This window comes from Bombus pascuorum, chromosome 17 (assembly GCF_905332965.1).
Source record: "Bombus pascuorum chromosome 17, iyBomPasc1.1, whole genome shotgun sequence".
Lineage (NCBI taxonomy): Eukaryota > Metazoa > Arthropoda > Insecta > Hymenoptera > Apidae > Bombus > Bombus pascuorum.
In genome coordinates, this window is record NC_083504.1 from 2,741,274 (window position 1) to 2,759,637 (window position 18,364).

An 18,364-nucleotide genomic window follows, 5' to 3' on the forward strand; every position below is an offset into this window, starting at 1 on the left:
CCAAGCACAGATAAGGCCACCTCTTGGAAGAAGGGCTGAAACGGGTCGGAAGGAAGGAGAAAAAGGAGGAGGTAGGGCGATTTGAAACACGAGAGAAAAAGAGAGGTAAAGAAAAGGAGAGAATCGCTGCCGCCGCGTGATACGGCCAGCTTTCGAATGCGCCGAGTGCAAACGAGTCCACCACTCGACGAAACTCACGCGGCCGTTCCCTCTTTCGTGATCTCTCGCGATATTCTTCAGGCCGACCGCTTCCACGTTGCACACGTTTATGCAGATATCCATGCACACATATCCGGGCGGCATACCGCGCACCACGGAGAGACGCGCGCAAAAACTCGCGTGGGAATGCAAAAATGCGATTCACCGGTGCGGCGAACCACGGCCGGTCTCCTCGCCACAGTTCTTCTTACATCAGATAAAGGCCAGCCGCTGAAAAAAAACGCGGATTCGTTAACGAGTTCAAGTGCCCATTCTGGAGTACGTCAAACTAATTGCACACGCGGATGTATTTCCACCGTCTCCCTTAGAAATCTTCCTTTATCGGCGTGTCGTGGTGCTCGCCAGTCTTCCAACGAGATTTTAAATTGCCATCCTCCTTCTAGAATTCATCCGAGCAGATACTCCACATCCCCTTTATTAGCAGTGACATCTAATTTCATTGTTCCGTCTTTCAAAAGCGATAAACACCGAGCCGAACAATCGATCAACCGATGTCTGTCGAAAGTACATAGAAAATTTGAAACTGGCAGAGTCATACTAAAAAGTAAAGATTCTCGTATAAATAATAGAAGCTATTTCTCGAGTGGGAAAAAAGAGAAAAGAATAGGATGTTCGTTTTCATCGTTGCAACGATCTTTACTCGATACTTGAACAAATATACGATCGCGCACACCGCGTGACTTCACTTATTATTACGTATCTGGGAGGCTGGGCGGGACGAGGGGTGAAAGCGAGCGGTATATATGTAACGGGGGAGGGAGGGTGGTACATAATATATATCTAACTGCGCCGCGCCGCGTAATTAAATCATGCCGACGGTTTTGCAATTAAACTCGATTATTTGCTCGTCGCTAGCCGCCCTGCGCGCACCGGCCTCGATTTAACTCTTTCAAGCGACGCGCGCCCACCCTTCGGCACCCTTCATCCCATTCGTCCGATGCAATATCCTTCTACTTGATACTGCGGGGCCAGCCACCATCTCCGAGCTCATTTCAAAACGCATTCCTCTCGGCCGTTTAATTGCCGCTGAATTTCAATTAATCTTTCGCCCAAGGTTTTCCCAGCGATCTATCCTTCCTTGTCTTTTAACTACCCTCGACGATACTCGGCCAGGTTAAGAAAGCGTTCTCGACTTTTATACAGGGTTTTCATTTTATGACCATATTCAGAAATTTTTACAACGTAAAGTGGACCGTTTTTTATTGCCGGCTTTTATGCGACCGGTATATCGGCCGGCAAAATAAAAACTGCTGAAAATTAAGTCTAAGGTTGACTGAGAATTTGCATTGTAGACGAAGGTTAAGGTGCAGCAGGTAGTTCCGCTACTTTCCTCGTTTATACGACGCGGTTGTTACGGGTAATAAAACGGCATCACCGTGACCATGCTTAAATATCTGTGTACATGAAGAAATTTAGGCACCGTTTTCATACTTTTCCGCGTGTTCGTAGTGGCAAACGAAGAGCCCTGTATCATTTTAATTTCTATTACGATGAAAAAGGACACGATGATACGTAATATGGAAAGAAGCGATATTAATAGTAAACGAGTCGTACGACACGAACAACAGTTTCCGATTTTATCTCCTTATGAAACGAGTCTTCTATTTTTAACGTTCGAAATTTAGAAAATACTGTTCGACGGTAAAAAGATGTTATCCGAGCATAACTCGAGAAACGTACGGATCACCGTACTTATCCCAAACTTTCACCAAACGAAAAGCGTCGTCCTCTTTTTTACTACCCCCCCAAAAAATAACAAGGCGCCGTGGGGCTCTAACAAGGGAAACGGGCTAACTTTCACCGAGAAGAGTCAGAATCTTCAGTTTCCACAAAGCGTCCTAACACTATCGTGGCAAAGGTGCACGAAAAAAGTGAAATTTCAAGGGGCAATAAAAAAGTAAAAGTCGTTTTTTTGTTAGGGGACACGCAACGACATAAAACATCCTTCGACAAAAAAGGGAAGGCTAGCCCTTAGGTCCTTATTAAGAATTTCTGTTCTTTGCGTGACGAATCTTTCGGAAAACTTTCTCTATTCGTAGGACGTGAAAAAAAGAACAGGTTTGTCGCTTAAAACATTCGTTGCTACTATGCCCATCCGGAAACTTTTATTAAAGATATTTTTAATTTAAATGAAAACTGTTTCAATTTCATTGCTTTTGATACTGTTTGCCTTTCTATAGAATTTTGTCGAAACATATAAACCGAAAAATAACAATTTTCCACAACAAAAAGCTAAAATATAATAACAACTGCGGCAGTATAACTATAGTTTAAAATAATTAGGACGATGCAATAACACATATATTGCTTATGGAAAACCAAAGCGTTAATTAAACCGAATTCCTTCGATTATCGTAATCATCGATAAACACGATCGATGGAAAGTCGTCCATGTTGCAGGGAACTTTGATAACATCTCGTATCCCCAGATCATTAAAGATCTGTATTTTCTCCGGAGTAGCGCTCTCCCTCGATTTTCCCGGGTTTTGTTCGGGCAGCACGTTTGTGTCTCGCTCTGTACCGTGTAATAGGGAGAGCGAAACGGAGGATGCGACAATATCCGGCGCGCCGGCGTCCGACAACTGATAACGCCAAGGGATGTTTATGTATGTGTTCATAATATGTTTCGAGTTATGCTCAACCCCTTCGAAGCATCGAGGCTATCCGTGCTACCGTTCGAAATTACAGACACGCGAAATTGCTCGAAAACGAACAATACGTCCGATAAATTTCGAAACTCGAAATTTTCATCTCGTTAACGGTTCGTAACCGAACGAAGGCGATAGATACTAGGAGCAAAAAGAAGTGGCAACTGGAAACTAGAGGATGGATGAGAGACGACGCGAGGAACGCTATAATTCCAGGCAAATTTTATCGATGCCGAATGAATAAAGCTATAAAAAGGGAAGTACTTTCGCCGGCGACTCAATGGTTTTCGTATCTATATGTAAATAAAGTGGAGAGAAAGAGAGCAAAGAAAGAGGCAAGCAAAGATAGAGAGAACAGGCGAGGGAGGAGCCGAGAGGGGAAAAGAAGAGGCGGCCATTTCTCTCCATGGAGCTGGTGTAATTTACGCGAGGACTGAAGATAGCGAAGGAACTTAATTCACGTCCCGCCGACGAAAAAATAGGATAGAACCACTACCACGAGACGGAACCACCTCGTTCGCTGCTCTTAATTCTCGTTACAACGGAAACGCTGCCCTTATCCGTGGCCAATTACCTAAGCTTATTAACTATTCCGGATAAACGAACTCTCTACTCTGTCTCATTCTCGCGGAATCTACGATCCGCATAGAATGCCTCCTCCTTCGACCAAACCTTATATATATTGCGCAGATACATACGCGTCGTTTCTAATATCGCGTGGTTGTCGCGAAATGACGAGATACCGAAACATCGCGACGTTCGGTATAAAACGAAACGACCGTGCAGACATTTTTAGTTGTCAGGTGAGCCCGTGACATTCCGCTGGCAATTATACCTCGATAGGAAAGAATACGGTCGACACGGTGTCTGAGTCGGGTCCGCGCGAGTCGACTCGCGTCTCGTGGCTGGCTATACCTCCGTCGAGTGAAATAATAGTTCAGCCTGGATGCCACACCCAGTATTGTGTTCACTCATACTCGTGCCTCTCCGTCGCCTTATGCGCTTGCTTTGGCATTTTACGTAGGTATACATATCGATGATATACATGTTCCAGCTCGGACGTACTCGACACACGGACGCACGCGCGGTACAAGTGTACAAAAGGGGACGCGTATATAAGCGTACAAAGACGACGGAACACGTAGGCACGGGGAGACCCATGGCTGGGTCTCCAAGATAGCGAGATACGAATGTGGAGAGAAAGAGACTACGGCCAGAGGCATGGAGGGACAGAAATAGATGGAAAGAGAGAACGGGAGGTAAGCAAGGAGCAGGAGAAACAAGGATAGAGGGGATAGCGGGGGTTGGTTTGGAAGAAAGGTGGGGTCGTGGATGAACGAAAGGGGGTTGTATGGGATGATGGCGGTGGCTTTCTGTTCGTTCACGTTCGCTTCCACGTCCCTGCAGACGTGCCAGCCGCTGATCTACGATTCCCTCGCGCATAGCACACCGCATAACTCTCGTCTTATACCTCTCGTTGAGATCTGGACGACGATATTGCTTATCCGCGTGTTCGAACCGCGACCCGCTTCAAATCCCCGCTAAACAAAGAAGAAACACGTCGCGGAGGATAGCGAGAGAAAGATTGCCTCGCGTCTTCAGGGTGGCGTTTCGAGGGGTGAACTTGGTAAATCCGCTCGTTCATTCCACGCCGGATGAAATATTCTAACGTGAATTTCAAATGCCGGTCAATTTATAGTTAATAAACATGAGAACGAGAGAGGAGATAGTTGGCTGAATGAATTTCACTCGAGAGGGTGCATAAAGTGTCGCGAACCCTTATCCAACGATAGGCGCGGCTGCTTCACGATCTTATGGAAAAACGTCGATAATCCGATGCAAAGGAGAGAGAAAGCGTGGGATATAGAGTTTTACAAAGGCAGCAATTTCCAGACGATCGCGATCATTAATAGGATGGTGACTCGTCTCGGTGAACTGGCTATAAAGAGCGGGAGAAAAACTCGAAAGGTATAAATTCTATTATGACCCTCCGGCGCAGTCTGAAGCATGGTATTACTAAACAACGTTGTCTCTGGACGGAAGCCTTTTAAAAGAATGGAATAAGGGAGACGAAGAAGGTGAGAGGTATTTTGTGGAAGAGATAGTGGAGAGCGAAGCGAGAGGAGAAGGTGGCGGCGGAGGAGAAAGAGGAGGAAAAGGAAAGCGTCCGCCCCTTTCCTTGTGCTCGGTTCAGGGTTCCAAGCTCGTGCAAGCGGTTAACGCAGCCATTTCACGCCTCGAGAAGCATCCAGTTTCCTCATCCAAATTCTAACCAAATTCACGGATATCTCTCCTCCGACAAGCTACGAGGATTTCTATTTAGCAGAAGTTGGAACATGGCGCAGACAATTGAGAGAAATCGAGGAAGCGCTTCTTCCCGACCATTGCAAATTAATCCTTCCAACTATACGGATCGCGTTATATGAAAACGCTTTACAGTAGGAAATGACAGTTCGTTTTACAAATCACAAAGCGCTTTTCATCGCCTAAGGAAGAAACGAAAAGCTACGAAATAAATGGATGTACACTGATAAACCAGTCGAAGGGAGGAATGGATAACTCGATAATCGAGATGCTGCATCACGCAGCCCATCGCCTCGAATAACCCTCCGTCAATGTGATCTTCCTACCAACCCTTTAGCCATTTAATCCTTCGTCAATCGGTGCAGTCCGATCGGACTAGGGTTATCCCTTAAAACTGCAATTCTTTATGGAATTAAATGGTAATTAACGAGGACGACTTGGTTTTTTCGTTCTTCCAACGGAGGGTGAGAATGAGAGGGGACGGGATCGTTTCGTCACAAAGCGGAAAATCGCGCGGAACGAAATCCCGTGTTGGGGACACGCAATCAAGGGAATATGCCCATTGAATCCGCGCGTACGTTGTCTGATACCGATACAACATCTATTCCACGGAGAATTTCCATATAGGATTCGGCTTATGGCGGCTGCTGGATGCGCGAAACCGTCGGATGTACATGCTATCGAATTTTTACGGGCAGCCTCCGTTCTATCAGTTTACCTCGTAAAGCCTCGCGACCCTTTCTGCGTTTTTCCTGGCAGAATGGCTTAAAGTGAGTATCGATCAGAAAGTCTGAGGGAATTACGGTCCATGAGCGATTCTCCATTGCCTATACCAAGTGGTTATATCTGCCATACGTCGTGTGCCATAGGAAAGGGGCGGCAACCGCAGCAGCACGACTGTCCTTCCTCTCACCCTCCGTCGCCATACCCGTACTCGGCTACCCCAATTTCACCCCCGAGAGCCAATATTTATTGATCACCCTCGAAGGCATCGTTCTGTATTCTCTCTGCCTCGCTCTCCTTCTCTTACTCTCGCGCGGCTAGTCTTCCCTATTCTTCCCCTCACCCCGATTTCCTTCGAACGCGACCTCTGCACGTTCTCTCGTGGCGAACCTTTTCTTCCTTTTTTCTTTCTCCCTCGTTCTTCCCTCGTTTTCAAGAAAAAGAGAAACACGCGATCGGTCTCGGTTCCCGTCGCGCTGTCAAGACGCTCGCAGCTGTTCTTCGCGATGCTTCTTCTCCCGGCCGCCTCGCAGGGGGAAAGAGTTCGTCAACGGGGGAAAGGGAAACGGAGTTGGAAAGCAGCAGCGGGACTCTCGACGCGATGAAAATTCACCCCACGACTCTTTATTCTTGGAAGCCTGCCTGCCGTGCCGTTCAAGAATGCCACAGCTCTACACCGAATTCGTGAAATTCGAGGGGGTAGCTCTCTCCTCTCCTGTGGTAGCAGCATCTGTGCGAGCACGCCTCGCCCCGAATAAATCTAATCTCTTGACACACGATCCGAATTCGGCACGAAACTTTCGAACGCCCGTTTAAAACGCTGCCGGGACGAACGCGACGTCGATGAACCAGAAGCGTTTCATCGAGTCGAGTCTTCGGCGTCGTTCAATTCCAGACGGTGATTTCAATCGGTAGTAATGCCCGTGTCACATATCCTTTGCGTCCCCGATTGAAATCACCCTGCTGGAAATCGACGCTGAAACCTTGAGCACGCGAAACGCCTTCTAACTTTAATCATGTTTGAAGAAAGCACAACTCAACTCACCTTGCAACCATGTCCAATGCGGCTTAGCAATATCTTCCTTACCTGTGACAGAGAGAAAAGTCTACGTGAGGATTCAACGTTCTCTGGTTGGCTGGCGTACGCGCGCGCGCTCGTGTATTCGCAACGGCGTGGAACGATCCGAATAAATCTTTTTCGACGATCGAATTCAACGCAACACCGGGTGGATGTGCAGTGGGTCGGGTACGGGAGGAGCGAGAGGTAGAAATCGCCGGGATATCGCGTACATATAATAAGAGGCGTCACTTTTTGAATTATTCGCTGAAAACTGATCACCGCCTGCGCGAAACATCGTAAATCCTGGAAATGTTTAAGCAGCCCGGGCGCGTATAATGCGAGAGCAGCGCGCACGATCGATCGATCGGAACATTTTAAAACCGAGCCAATGAGAATAACTCGTGGCCCGTCATAAATGAAGCCATAAATCGTATTTAGCCATTCGCCAAGCCGAGGCGATATTTCGCGGCATCGGACAACACAATTTTCTATCGGATAGTTCAATTTCTAGATCGAGGATTCATATTTAAAAATATCCGCGCCAATCGCACGGGATTAAACAATTAACGATCCCCAGTGCCCCTTCGCGCCACCGTTACCCCTTCCTTCGTCTATGTCACGTTTGTTCGACGAGCAACCCTCTCCTACCCTCTTCTCGTCCCTTCCTCTTGTTTTTCATTTCGCCGGCGATTTCGCTGGCGCGTGATGAAACGTCGATCGATGAGCTACTGAATGCATTTTGTACGCGGCCATCGAACGCCGGATTGTGTTCGTTAATATTCTATTAGACATGGACAAATGCGTGCCGTGTTTCAACGACACTGCGCGTTTAATCTCCTTCCCTCATTATACATTCAATCTCTCGTAAAGTGAAAATGACGCCCGGCAGGGATTCGCTCAACCACCGACTGGAAAGCGCTCCTTTCCATCTGTTTCGAATTCCGCGGTACCAGAAACACCTGCTTTGATTACCGGCCAACAATGACGCGTTTTTATAAATCTTCCATTCGACAAATTTCTATATTATAGACCTTATAAAATTGAAATAGATTACGAGGCACGATACAATAGCGCTGCTGATTGCAACAACCGGTGAAACCAACTTCCTCCGCCGTTATGCATATAGCAAAATTAAAATTTAATGCAAAATGCAATCGGTCAACATTAGCAAATAGCAGCAGACACGGTGCATGATCATCGTAGCGGAAAGGATTAAGTTAATCGCGCGAAATGGGAAATTTCAATAGTCAAACGACTCGCTTCAGAACACGCGGCAATTATGCGCGCGCGCCTCACCGCGCCGCTTGTAACTCACCGTAATAACAGAATAGTATAATCAATTTCCATCGCGACTCGAATTACGATGCTTCGGTTACATCAATCATTAACTCGTTTATCGTGTAACCGGGCTAGTTAGTCACGATCGTAAAGCAACCTATTGAAAGTATAATGCAGCCGAACGAAAAGGGGTAGGTAGCCGCGGCGGCAGCGATGGCCGCGCATTAAACCAAACAGAGCCGTTTTACACGCGTATCGGCTACAAACGTACTGGCCATGATAATCTAACATCTAAGAACAACTTCTTTCCTGCCCAGCCGGCCTCTGTCATCCATATTCTAGTTATTTGCGCACGTGCACGGCCGCCAGCTCTCGACTCGTGCGTCGGTGGTGCATCTACTCACACGTGGGTGTACCAGTGTGTTTAACACACGCGTACTTACGTGTGTTCGCACGAGCAAACGCGCCTACTTAAGTCAGATATTATCGGCAGAGGAGGCAATTCGATTGCGTGTACCGAAGCATGGTGCAGCGCTGATATAGAACTACTAAACAGGTCGTACATCAGCTCGGTTAGTTATAACGCTGCCTCTGCTTTGGCCCCTACCAACACCCCCTTCGACGCTGAACCAATTCCCACCGGTGTTCTGCATCATTTGGCGGCCCGCGGCCGTGAGATGCGCGCATGCACCGCTACCACGCTCTCTGTGCGCTATCGCGATCCTGTAATTCGCCCTTCGATGGACTCTATGATTTTTAGAAAGGATTTCGAAAAAAAACCACATCAACAGACAACACCAACCACCCCAGGGGAACTGTGCAACTGCACGCTTTTTACGGCTGTGGGATACAATGCTGCGAGATTCGTCGATCGCTGGAAATAAAGCGCTCCGCGATAGCTGGTTCCCGCGCGTTCGATTCACGCCCCGTTCTCTCGCTCTCTTTTTCTCTGTCTTCCTGCGTTCCTCCGCGGGTTGCAATCACGGTTTTCAAGTCATGCCCGTCTTATCCAAGACGATCTTCGAATATCGGCTTCCTTTTCTCGCTGCGCGATTCCAACAGATTGCAGCCGTAGTTCGATGGTCAGGGATCTTGAACGAAACGCGCAGTTGTAAATCAGTGTGAAAATCTCATATCCCCGACGAAGGCCGTGATGGTGCCTCGTTCTTTCGTTCGGCCGGCTACAGCCTCCGACCGACGAATTGATAATTCAAGAGGGAACGCGTTATTGGCTCCCGAAGTGAAAATCTGCAGACCGGTGACTTACGACACATTGCCGGTGACTGGTTATTAGATTATTGGTCGTATCGACAGCTCATGCGTTGGCTGCCGATATAGGGTGGAAGGCAGGAGTCACAGAGGCAGCCCGAGAGGGTGGACAGAGAGAAAAGGGGGTAGGTTTGGGGGATGGCGATGGTCGGTGATGGTGTCGCTGCTTGTGGGTCGCGTACGGACCACGTACAAATATAGAGGGGACCGGGGTGTGAGGGACGACTGAGGGGCAGAGGAAGAGCAGGGGGGCCAGCGGCGGTGGGACAAAATGGGGAGACCGTGATAACGATAACGTACGATCGGCATTAGCTGGCGGCTTGCAGCGGCTGATGGATGCGCTAATTATCAGCAAGCAGGAGTTACAGTGTTTCGCGTAGCCGTCCGCGCGCGCCGACGATCACTATGCGTTTCCGATAGAGACCATCGTGAAAAAAGAGATTACGCGCAGCACGGTGAAAAAAAAACACGAAAAATCCGCAATTGCCGAGCATTTCGACGTGACGGTTTTGGCTCGGGAAAATTCCAACGAGGATCTGCCCATTTGGAACGGACCCTGTACCCGTACCGAACGTCGATCTTTCGATCGGCCAAATCCGCGCCTACATCCTCATCGCACCGTGTTGCATAATTTGCAAATTCGCTATTGTTATCACGATTGTGAAAATGCAGGTCTGAATGGAATTGAGGAGAAAAAACGGAAATTGAAATAAGAGATAAAAAAATAATTCGTCTTGGAAGCGAAGCTGTTTCTCTGTTCCTTTGATTTTTTTTTTTTTTTTTTCATCGAGTTTAAAAGAAAGTCGACGATAGAAAATCTATTTCGTTGGCGAACGGACGATACAAAAGCGGTCCGACCAATTTTCTTCCCTCTTACGTTCAATTTCGAAGAGCGGGATCGTAGTTCTCGCACATCCATGTAAACCTATACGTATCCGGAAACCGCAAGCTGCGGTCTAAGCCCTAGATGCATCTACGTAACATAATCTACGATAGCGGGCGGCGCGTATATAGCGCACGATCGGTCGAGATCCGGTGCCCCGTAATGAACATTGCGCTTGTTTATTTAATGGGAAATTCGGTGGCGCCATAAAGCTCGAAGAAGGGGGTGAAACCTATTAAATTTATGTTTTCGGTTTACCCGCTCTGACGGATCGCAATGCCCGCACGCGTCGACCTCTAGCCACCCCCTGTCGTGGTTCAACCACCCTCCACCCACTTGCACCGCCATTTCTACCACCTACTACTCCCTCCCACCCAGCTTTCCTGTATCTCCTCTACCCTCCTTCTCTTCCACCCTCATTCAATTTCTCCCGCTCTCTCTCTCTCTCTTTCTCTCTGTTACTAGCATTTACTCTGTTCCTCCCTTTCCAAACGTTCACTCGAGCACTCATCTCTGTCCCTCTCTCTCTCTCTCTCTGTTTCCATGTGTTTGTGTTTACCGTATTGGTCCAGTGTAATCCAAACGGAGATATATATTCGTAGTGGCTAGGGGGTTCGGCCAGGGTTCCGTGAACCACGTTGCGGCACCTATCGTGACGGACAGCGCCGCGTCAGCGCGTAAAGCATCATCGCGTTTCTGCGGCTTGCGATCGCTCGCCGTACGTTTCGTTGCTCACAATGGGCCGAAGATCTAAAATTGAACTCGCACACGGTCATCGATCCAGCGCGTACTGCGTAATTTTATTGTGAACGGTCTATCTCGTTCTTCTTCCGTTGGAAGTTAAAATTACTATTAGACCGTTTTATTTGAAAAACCTTATCGTTTCATACTTTTAAGAAAATTTATTCCGCGGTTTTTTTTATAAATTACGAGTACGTCTAATAAAACGTGAATAAATTCACATCTCAAGTCTGAACTTTCGTACCGTTATCACAGCATCTTCCGACAACCGAGACATTTCCTTCTCGGTAAAAGTTTCTGTTTTAACAGGTCGAGTAGCTAATGCCTAGTAACCCTCGAAGAATCTGGCATAGGAAAAACGGCCATCCTGCAACTTTATCCCTTTTGAATCCCCCTAATTGCCAAATTTTCCTCGCCCTTAATTTAGTGTTATAATTGCTTCCTACCCCTTATAAGGGGTTGCCTGCTGGTGCCTCGGTTCCCGTGATACCGCCACCCTTACGCCGTTCCTTATATCCATACCCTCCTCCGCGAAATATCCTTACGAAGCTTGCCTTCTTCGTCCTCGGTGTTCCGTCGTCCCTCTGTCTTTTATCACGGTATTTCCAAATAGCCTAATAAATTTGTACTCGATGCGCATTTAAACGACTCGGTAGGTCCGCCATCGATCGCTGCTCGTTACCACTGACAGTCATTCGGCATTAACGAACGATTCCTTTTCCTCGTGTCCCCTTGCCAAAGAAGTCGCGTGGAACGTTCGATAGATGATAGGAAATCTTGCTACAGTTAATTATAGTATTATAATTACAGGATAAAATTTAATAATTGGACAATGGTAAAACTTCATTTATGGGAACATTTTGCTTAGTGTCCGATTAACTGAATTCTTGCCTATTAGATTATTTATTCGGATGTGAATTCCTAGGCGAGGAAAATTGAACCAGTTGCACTTTGCGTAGTGATATTTTCTTTCCAAAGGAAAAGATCGCAAGTTCTTAATTATAATTTGAAGTGTGAGTTAGGAGCATACTCGATACGAGCAATACGCGAATTGACTACACGTGCAGCGCGTGCCATTCCGTTTGCCGCGCAGTCACGTCTGCGAGCGTTCATGTTTGTCCAACACAGTGGGCCGCATATACGACAGAACACGAAACTTGAATGAGTTTTTATGTCACCGAACACCTCGCAATAATAAAGCGATAATTTTGCCTCGACCAACCCGGGATACGATCCCCCGCGTCTATTTTCGCAACTTCCACTAAATTTAGCCGTTTACCGCAGACTCCTCGCACGTTTTTCGAGACTACAGCCTCCCACCTCTGAACCTTTTTATCTTCAGGTCCGATGTCTTATAAAATCATAAAATCTGTATCTATCATAGCGAGAACTATGCTACTCGGGAAAAATCTAATACCAACGATACGCAATTTTTCGTTTTATTTTACAAAAGCGACTTTTACCCAGTGTTATAAAACTATATAAGACAGTTTACTTGCTATAGCGTCTTTTTCATTCATCGTAGCCTTCCACCCGACCGATTAAAGTTCGTACACAAATTGAAAGATTCGCAGTCCACTAAGTCGAATTGATAAAAACGTCCTCTGCTCGTTCCGTGGGGATTCCCTTTTCAATGGAACAATTCGGAAGAAGAACGTCAAAAGGTCGCAACGTGTCGAGCGTAGAGGAAATGCACGAGATATAAACGCACGTGACGTGGCAAAGTGCGTTTGGCAGAGTCAATAGAATTTCGGCGCGGCACTCGGATGCCGTTGAACGTACATATACACTGAGCCACATCCGGGGCCATATAGACTGTCTGAAGAAACTACTCGAAACGACATAATAACGGCCGAAACATGGCTATGTATGCGTTATGCGTACGCTGTACGCTAGTTCCTGTACATAAAAGTCAGTTTACTTTCGGTCTACATGGCAGTCTAGGTACACAGCTAGCTAGTACATATCGCAGAGAGTCGTTCAGCTTGCCGTCTCCATTGCGACCAGCAGCCACACCAATGGATCGACCGTTGGAGGTTTCTTTTCGAGGCCCGCGCCTCGTATATATCGCCTCGCGTATACACACAGAGAACCGAGTCTACGATCGAATGGCTGAAAGTTCTAGCGTCTAGGCAAAAATGTGTCCGGAATCATGGCGTGCTTATTCTCCGCTCTAACGACCCAACCCCCGCGAGATAACTTGTCCAGCGGTGAAATGGCCCACAAATAAGCGACCGATAAATCAGCGCGGCAACAAAAATCCTGGCGACATGCCGTGACCGTGAACACATTCCCCGCCATTGTGTATTACTTTCTAAGCACAGAAAGTTAAAAGATTCGGGAAACAGAGAAATTGCGTGCCATTTTACGGAAATTATCGGCACCCTATTAATTTCCAGCGACGCTTTGTAATGTAATTTTGATTGCAAGTACTCGAACATTCCGAATAGAATATTCAGTTTCCACAAGGACTATGACTAGAAGGATCTAGTTAGCGGGTCGTTAACAACTTCGAGATACCGTTACCAACTGCCCGCCCCGTTCTCTTTTATTACTCTCGAAAATTCTCGTCGACGACGACGACAACGACAGCATATAAAAACAAACTCGTTTAAAGAAGAATAACGCTCGGTTGTGGTTTGGTCGTCGAAACGAAAGAAGCGGCCGCATAATGCAGGCGTCGTGCCGCGCGGGTGGAAAAGAACGAAGGGAAGAAAAAGCGGTCAAAAGAAAAAGGTTCGCGCGACAGCACCAAGTTTCTTCGCGCGATGTTTTATTTGGCGGCCGCGAGCGTTGCAAGAGTTAAAGCACGGATCCACCACTGCCGCCGGGGCGAAGATACAGCCAAGTAAAGTGGCGGGCGTTAGACTCAAGGTAGGAGTGTATAAAGGCCCTGCCCAGTCACCGCAAACTTCTATTCCCACCTCCTGCACCCCCGGCACGCTACCCTGTTACCACCCTCCGCTACCCCGGCGCATACCGGCTACCAAAGGGTTCGTAAAAGTTGGGGACGCCCGGGATATTTACGCGTCATCGTAAACTCTAGGCGTCTTCTTACTTACCCCAGGATACACTGGCGCGCTACCTCCGGCTATAGCCAGATACAACCCCTTTTCTTCGGCACGCCGCCGTCCGGCCCGAGATTATTATGCCGCTATCAAATGGCTCCGTTATTTCGTCTGGCCTGCTCGAAAAATGCACCGTTTACGCTCATACAGTGACTCATTTAGCGTTTCGTTCTCTCGATTGGTGGTACTGAGGGATTGATGTCTTTTTCACGAGACAAATTACCAAATAATTGACGATTCCGTTGTCCATGATAACGAATGTTGGCATAATTAGATTTAAGTAATGGTAATAATATCCTTAACGATAAGAATTTGAAACATCTCATTATGAATTCTAATATATGTCCTTTATGATAAAAAGTTCGAAACTTAGGTGTATTATTTCACTTTCTATTGTTCATACTGAGGGATTGATTTTTTCACGAGACAAATTCCCAAATCCTTGTGGATGATAATAAATGCTGGCATAATTAAATTTAGGGAATAATAATAATATTCCCAGCGATAAGAATTTGAAACATATGAGTTCTAACTTAGTAAGTTCAATATATGTCCTTTATGATAAAAAGTTCGAAACTTGGGTGTATTATTTCACTTTCTATTGTTTATACTGAGGGATTGATTTTTTTTCACGAGACAAATTCCCAAATCCTTGTCGATGATAATAAATGCTGGCATAATTAAATTTAGGGAATAATAATAATATTCCTAGCGATAAGAATTTGAAACATATGAGTTCTAACTTAGTAAGTTCAATATATGTCCTTTATGATAAAAAGTTCGAAACTTGCTCGTATTATTTCACTTTCAATTGTTCCTACTGAGAGATTGATGTATTTTTCACGAGACAAATTCCCAAATCCTTGTGGATGATGATAAATGCTGGCATAATTAAATTTAGGGAATAATAATAATATTCTAACTTAGTAAGTTCAATACATGTCTTTTATGATAAAAAGCTCGAAACTTGGGTGTATTATTTCACTTTCAATTGTTTATACTGAGGGATTGATTTTTTCACGAGACAAATTCCCAAATCCTTGTCGATGATGATAAATGCTGGCATAATTAAATTTAGGGAATAATAATATTCCCAGCGATAAGAATTTGAAACATATGAGTTCTAACTTAGTCAGTTCAATATATGTCCTTTATGATAAAAAGTTCGAAACTTGGGTGTATTATTTCACTTTCAATTGTTTATACTGAGGGATTGATGTTTTTTCACGAGACAAATTCCCAAATCCTTGTCGATGATAATAAATGCTGGCATAATTAAATTTAGGGAACAATGATAATATTCCCAGCGATAAGAATTTGGATCATATGAGTTCTAACTTAGTCAGTTCAATATATGTCCTTTATGATAAAAAGTTCGAAACTTGGGTGTATTATTTCACTTTCAATTGTTCATACTGAGGGATTGATTTTTTCACGAGACAAATTCCCAAATCCTTGTCGATGATAATAAATGCTGGCATAATTAAATTTAGGGAACAATGATAATATTCCCAGCGATAAGAATTTGAAACATATGAGTTCTAACTTAGTCAGTTCAATATATGTCCTTTATGATAAAAAGCTCGAAACTTGGGTGTATTATTTCACTTTCAATTGTTCATACTGAGGGATTGATTTTTTCACGAGACAAATTCCCAAATCCTTGTGGATGATAATAAATGTTGGCATAATTAAATTTAGGGAATAATGATAATATTCCCAGCGATAAGAATTTGAAACATATGAGTTCTAACTTAGTCAGTTCAATATATGTCCTTTATGATAAAAAGTTCGAAACTTGGGTGTATTATTTCACTTTCAATTGTTTATACTGAGGAATTGATTTTTTCACGAGACAAATTCCCAAATCCTTGTGGATGATGATAAATGCTGGCATAATTAAATTTAGTTCATAATAATAATATTCCCAGCGATAAGAATTTGAAACATATGAGTTCTAACTTAGTAAGTTCAATATATGTCCTTTATGATAAAAAGTTCGAAACTTGGGTGTATATTTTACTTTCTATTGTTCATACTGAGGGATTGATGTCTTTTTCACGAGACAAATTCCCAAATCCTTGTCGATGATAATAAATGCTGGCTTAATTAAATTTAGGGAATAATGATAATATTCCTAGCGATAAGAATTTGAAACATATGAGTTCTAACTTAGTCAGTTCAATATATGTACTTTATGATAAAAAGTTCGAAACTTGGGTGTATTATTTCACTTTCAATTGTTCATACTGAGGGATTGATTTTTTCACGAGACAAATTCCCAAATCCTTGTGGATGATAATAAATGCTGGCATAATTAAATTTAGTTCATAATAATAATATTCCCAGCGATAAGAATTTGAAACATATGAGTTCTAACTTAGTCAGTTCAATATAAGTCCTTTATGATAAAAAGTTCGAAACTTGGGTGTATTATTTTCTGATTTTGTGTGAAATATTAGGGATTTAATCCTTGTGTCGAAACTCGAGTGCTCGTCTCATGGAAAATCAAAATTACCATAGATGCCCATTATTGAAACACCTTTACGTTTACTTCTAGAGTTTTGTTAACTACGGAAGCAAAATTTTGCGAAGTTACTTATACGTCATGCAAAAGTCAAATTAATTTAACTACACGGTAATTTGTCATTCGAGTCAAGAAAAGAATACACAGTTTGTAAAAAGAAGACAATGGAAGAATATTAAAAAAGTATAAAGTAATGTAACTGTTATAAAAATAACCATGAGCATTTTTGTCATTGACATATGGATTAAATACATTTCCAAATGATTTCCATTAGTACCATTCGATCTTTTCCAATTTTCATAACGCGGGTCCCTTTTCACACCGATCATTTTCCGTTCTACCATTTTCATGCATCTGCTTCAAATGTTTGTTAATTATTATCCTCCCAGGATAACTTTACAAGAATTCATATATGAATTAAAAATCACACGTTTAAATAACTTTAAATGCACACATAAATTAATTCCGAGAATTTCAACGCGAAGCGTTTGATTCTGTCGCCTGGTCGAATTAATTTTCAAAGATTTCAGATAATAACGATTTTCAGGTAGATATCGCGGTAATGAAGGAATTAAGATCAATTAGCAATTTAATTTGTAAGACAGAAGGATCGGCCGAGTAAATTGCTCTATTCAGGCAATCGCCTGTTTCCTTTTTCCTAACATTAGCATCGCAGAATGGTTAATGCCAATGGCACAGGTATCCTCGCAAATATGGCCTCGAGGTAAACGTGAAATTCGAAAGAACGCAGAACGAAGGTATCCGAACAGTTTTAAACGTATGATTTCGTCAGACATCTGGCTCAATGAATTAAGTTATCCAGGCTGATGGATTCTACCTTGATAGACATAATACTTAAAAATGGCTGCCTAATCTACCTTAAAAGTGCCAGACAATAGAAAATATTCAACGTAAATTCTTGCAACTTGTTCTTAACTGACTGAAACGTTATATACTAACATCGTTAAAAAACAGTAGATTATACTAAATGGAAGACTGCGAAGAATTTTAATCGAGGACTCTTCATTTCTGAATTGAACTATTCCAAGTTAAATTTCTATTTAATTTGAATTTGCAAACTGAAATTTAAATTTTTCTACCAGCTAAATAACTATTTTCCGATTCAATTATTTCCCGATCAAACTTTCCTCCAACGCATTTAGTATAATACGCGAGGACTCGCAGACGGAATAAGCCGTGGAATCAGCAGATAGTCATGCATAAGGTCAGCGATCGAAACTTCACAATGGTCTATTTCAGTCCGTTCTACGACTTTCTATCATTCGTCATGCACTCCGCCGGAGGAGAGTTGTACACGCGGGAACACATGTTCGCCAAGATTCCTCCGCCCTTCTCGAAACCGCACGGAATTGATCAGTATATTTTCGAATTGGCCCGGTGTATTTAACGGACACACACGTCTGCTGAATTTCATACGCGTTGTTCACAGTTGTGCACAGCGAACCTGCCTATTGCCCGCTCTCGCCGTATTTATAGACGATGTTTTGTCTATTTTCTATGTATTTTACAGGCAGTCGGTGGACGTTCAACCGTGGCGTTTGCATCTCGTTCGATTTTAGTCCGCGCGTGACACGCCAGTTACCTCTGCTATCCCCCGGTTCAAATATTTTTAACCCCTTCTCT

At 44.3% G+C, this 18,364-nt stretch overlaps 1 protein-coding gene across 2 annotated transcripts in view; it reads right to left on the reverse strand.

Annotated features, from left to right (window-relative positions):
- LOC132915498 (homeotic protein ultrabithorax-like) overlaps positions 1-18,364 on the reverse strand; it is a 135,029-nt gene that overhangs the window by 68,030 nt on the left and 48,635 nt on the right. The window contains exon 2 of one of the 2 annotated variants that reach the window (XM_060975363.1): positions 6,940-6,981. The exons of the other annotated variant lie outside the window; for it this stretch is intronic. Within the exon in view, the coding sequence (XP_060831346.1) occupies positions 6,940-6,981 (42 nt within the window). The remainder of the gene's footprint in view (positions 1-6,939; positions 6,982-18,364) is intronic. 2 annotated transcript variants of the gene reach the window in all.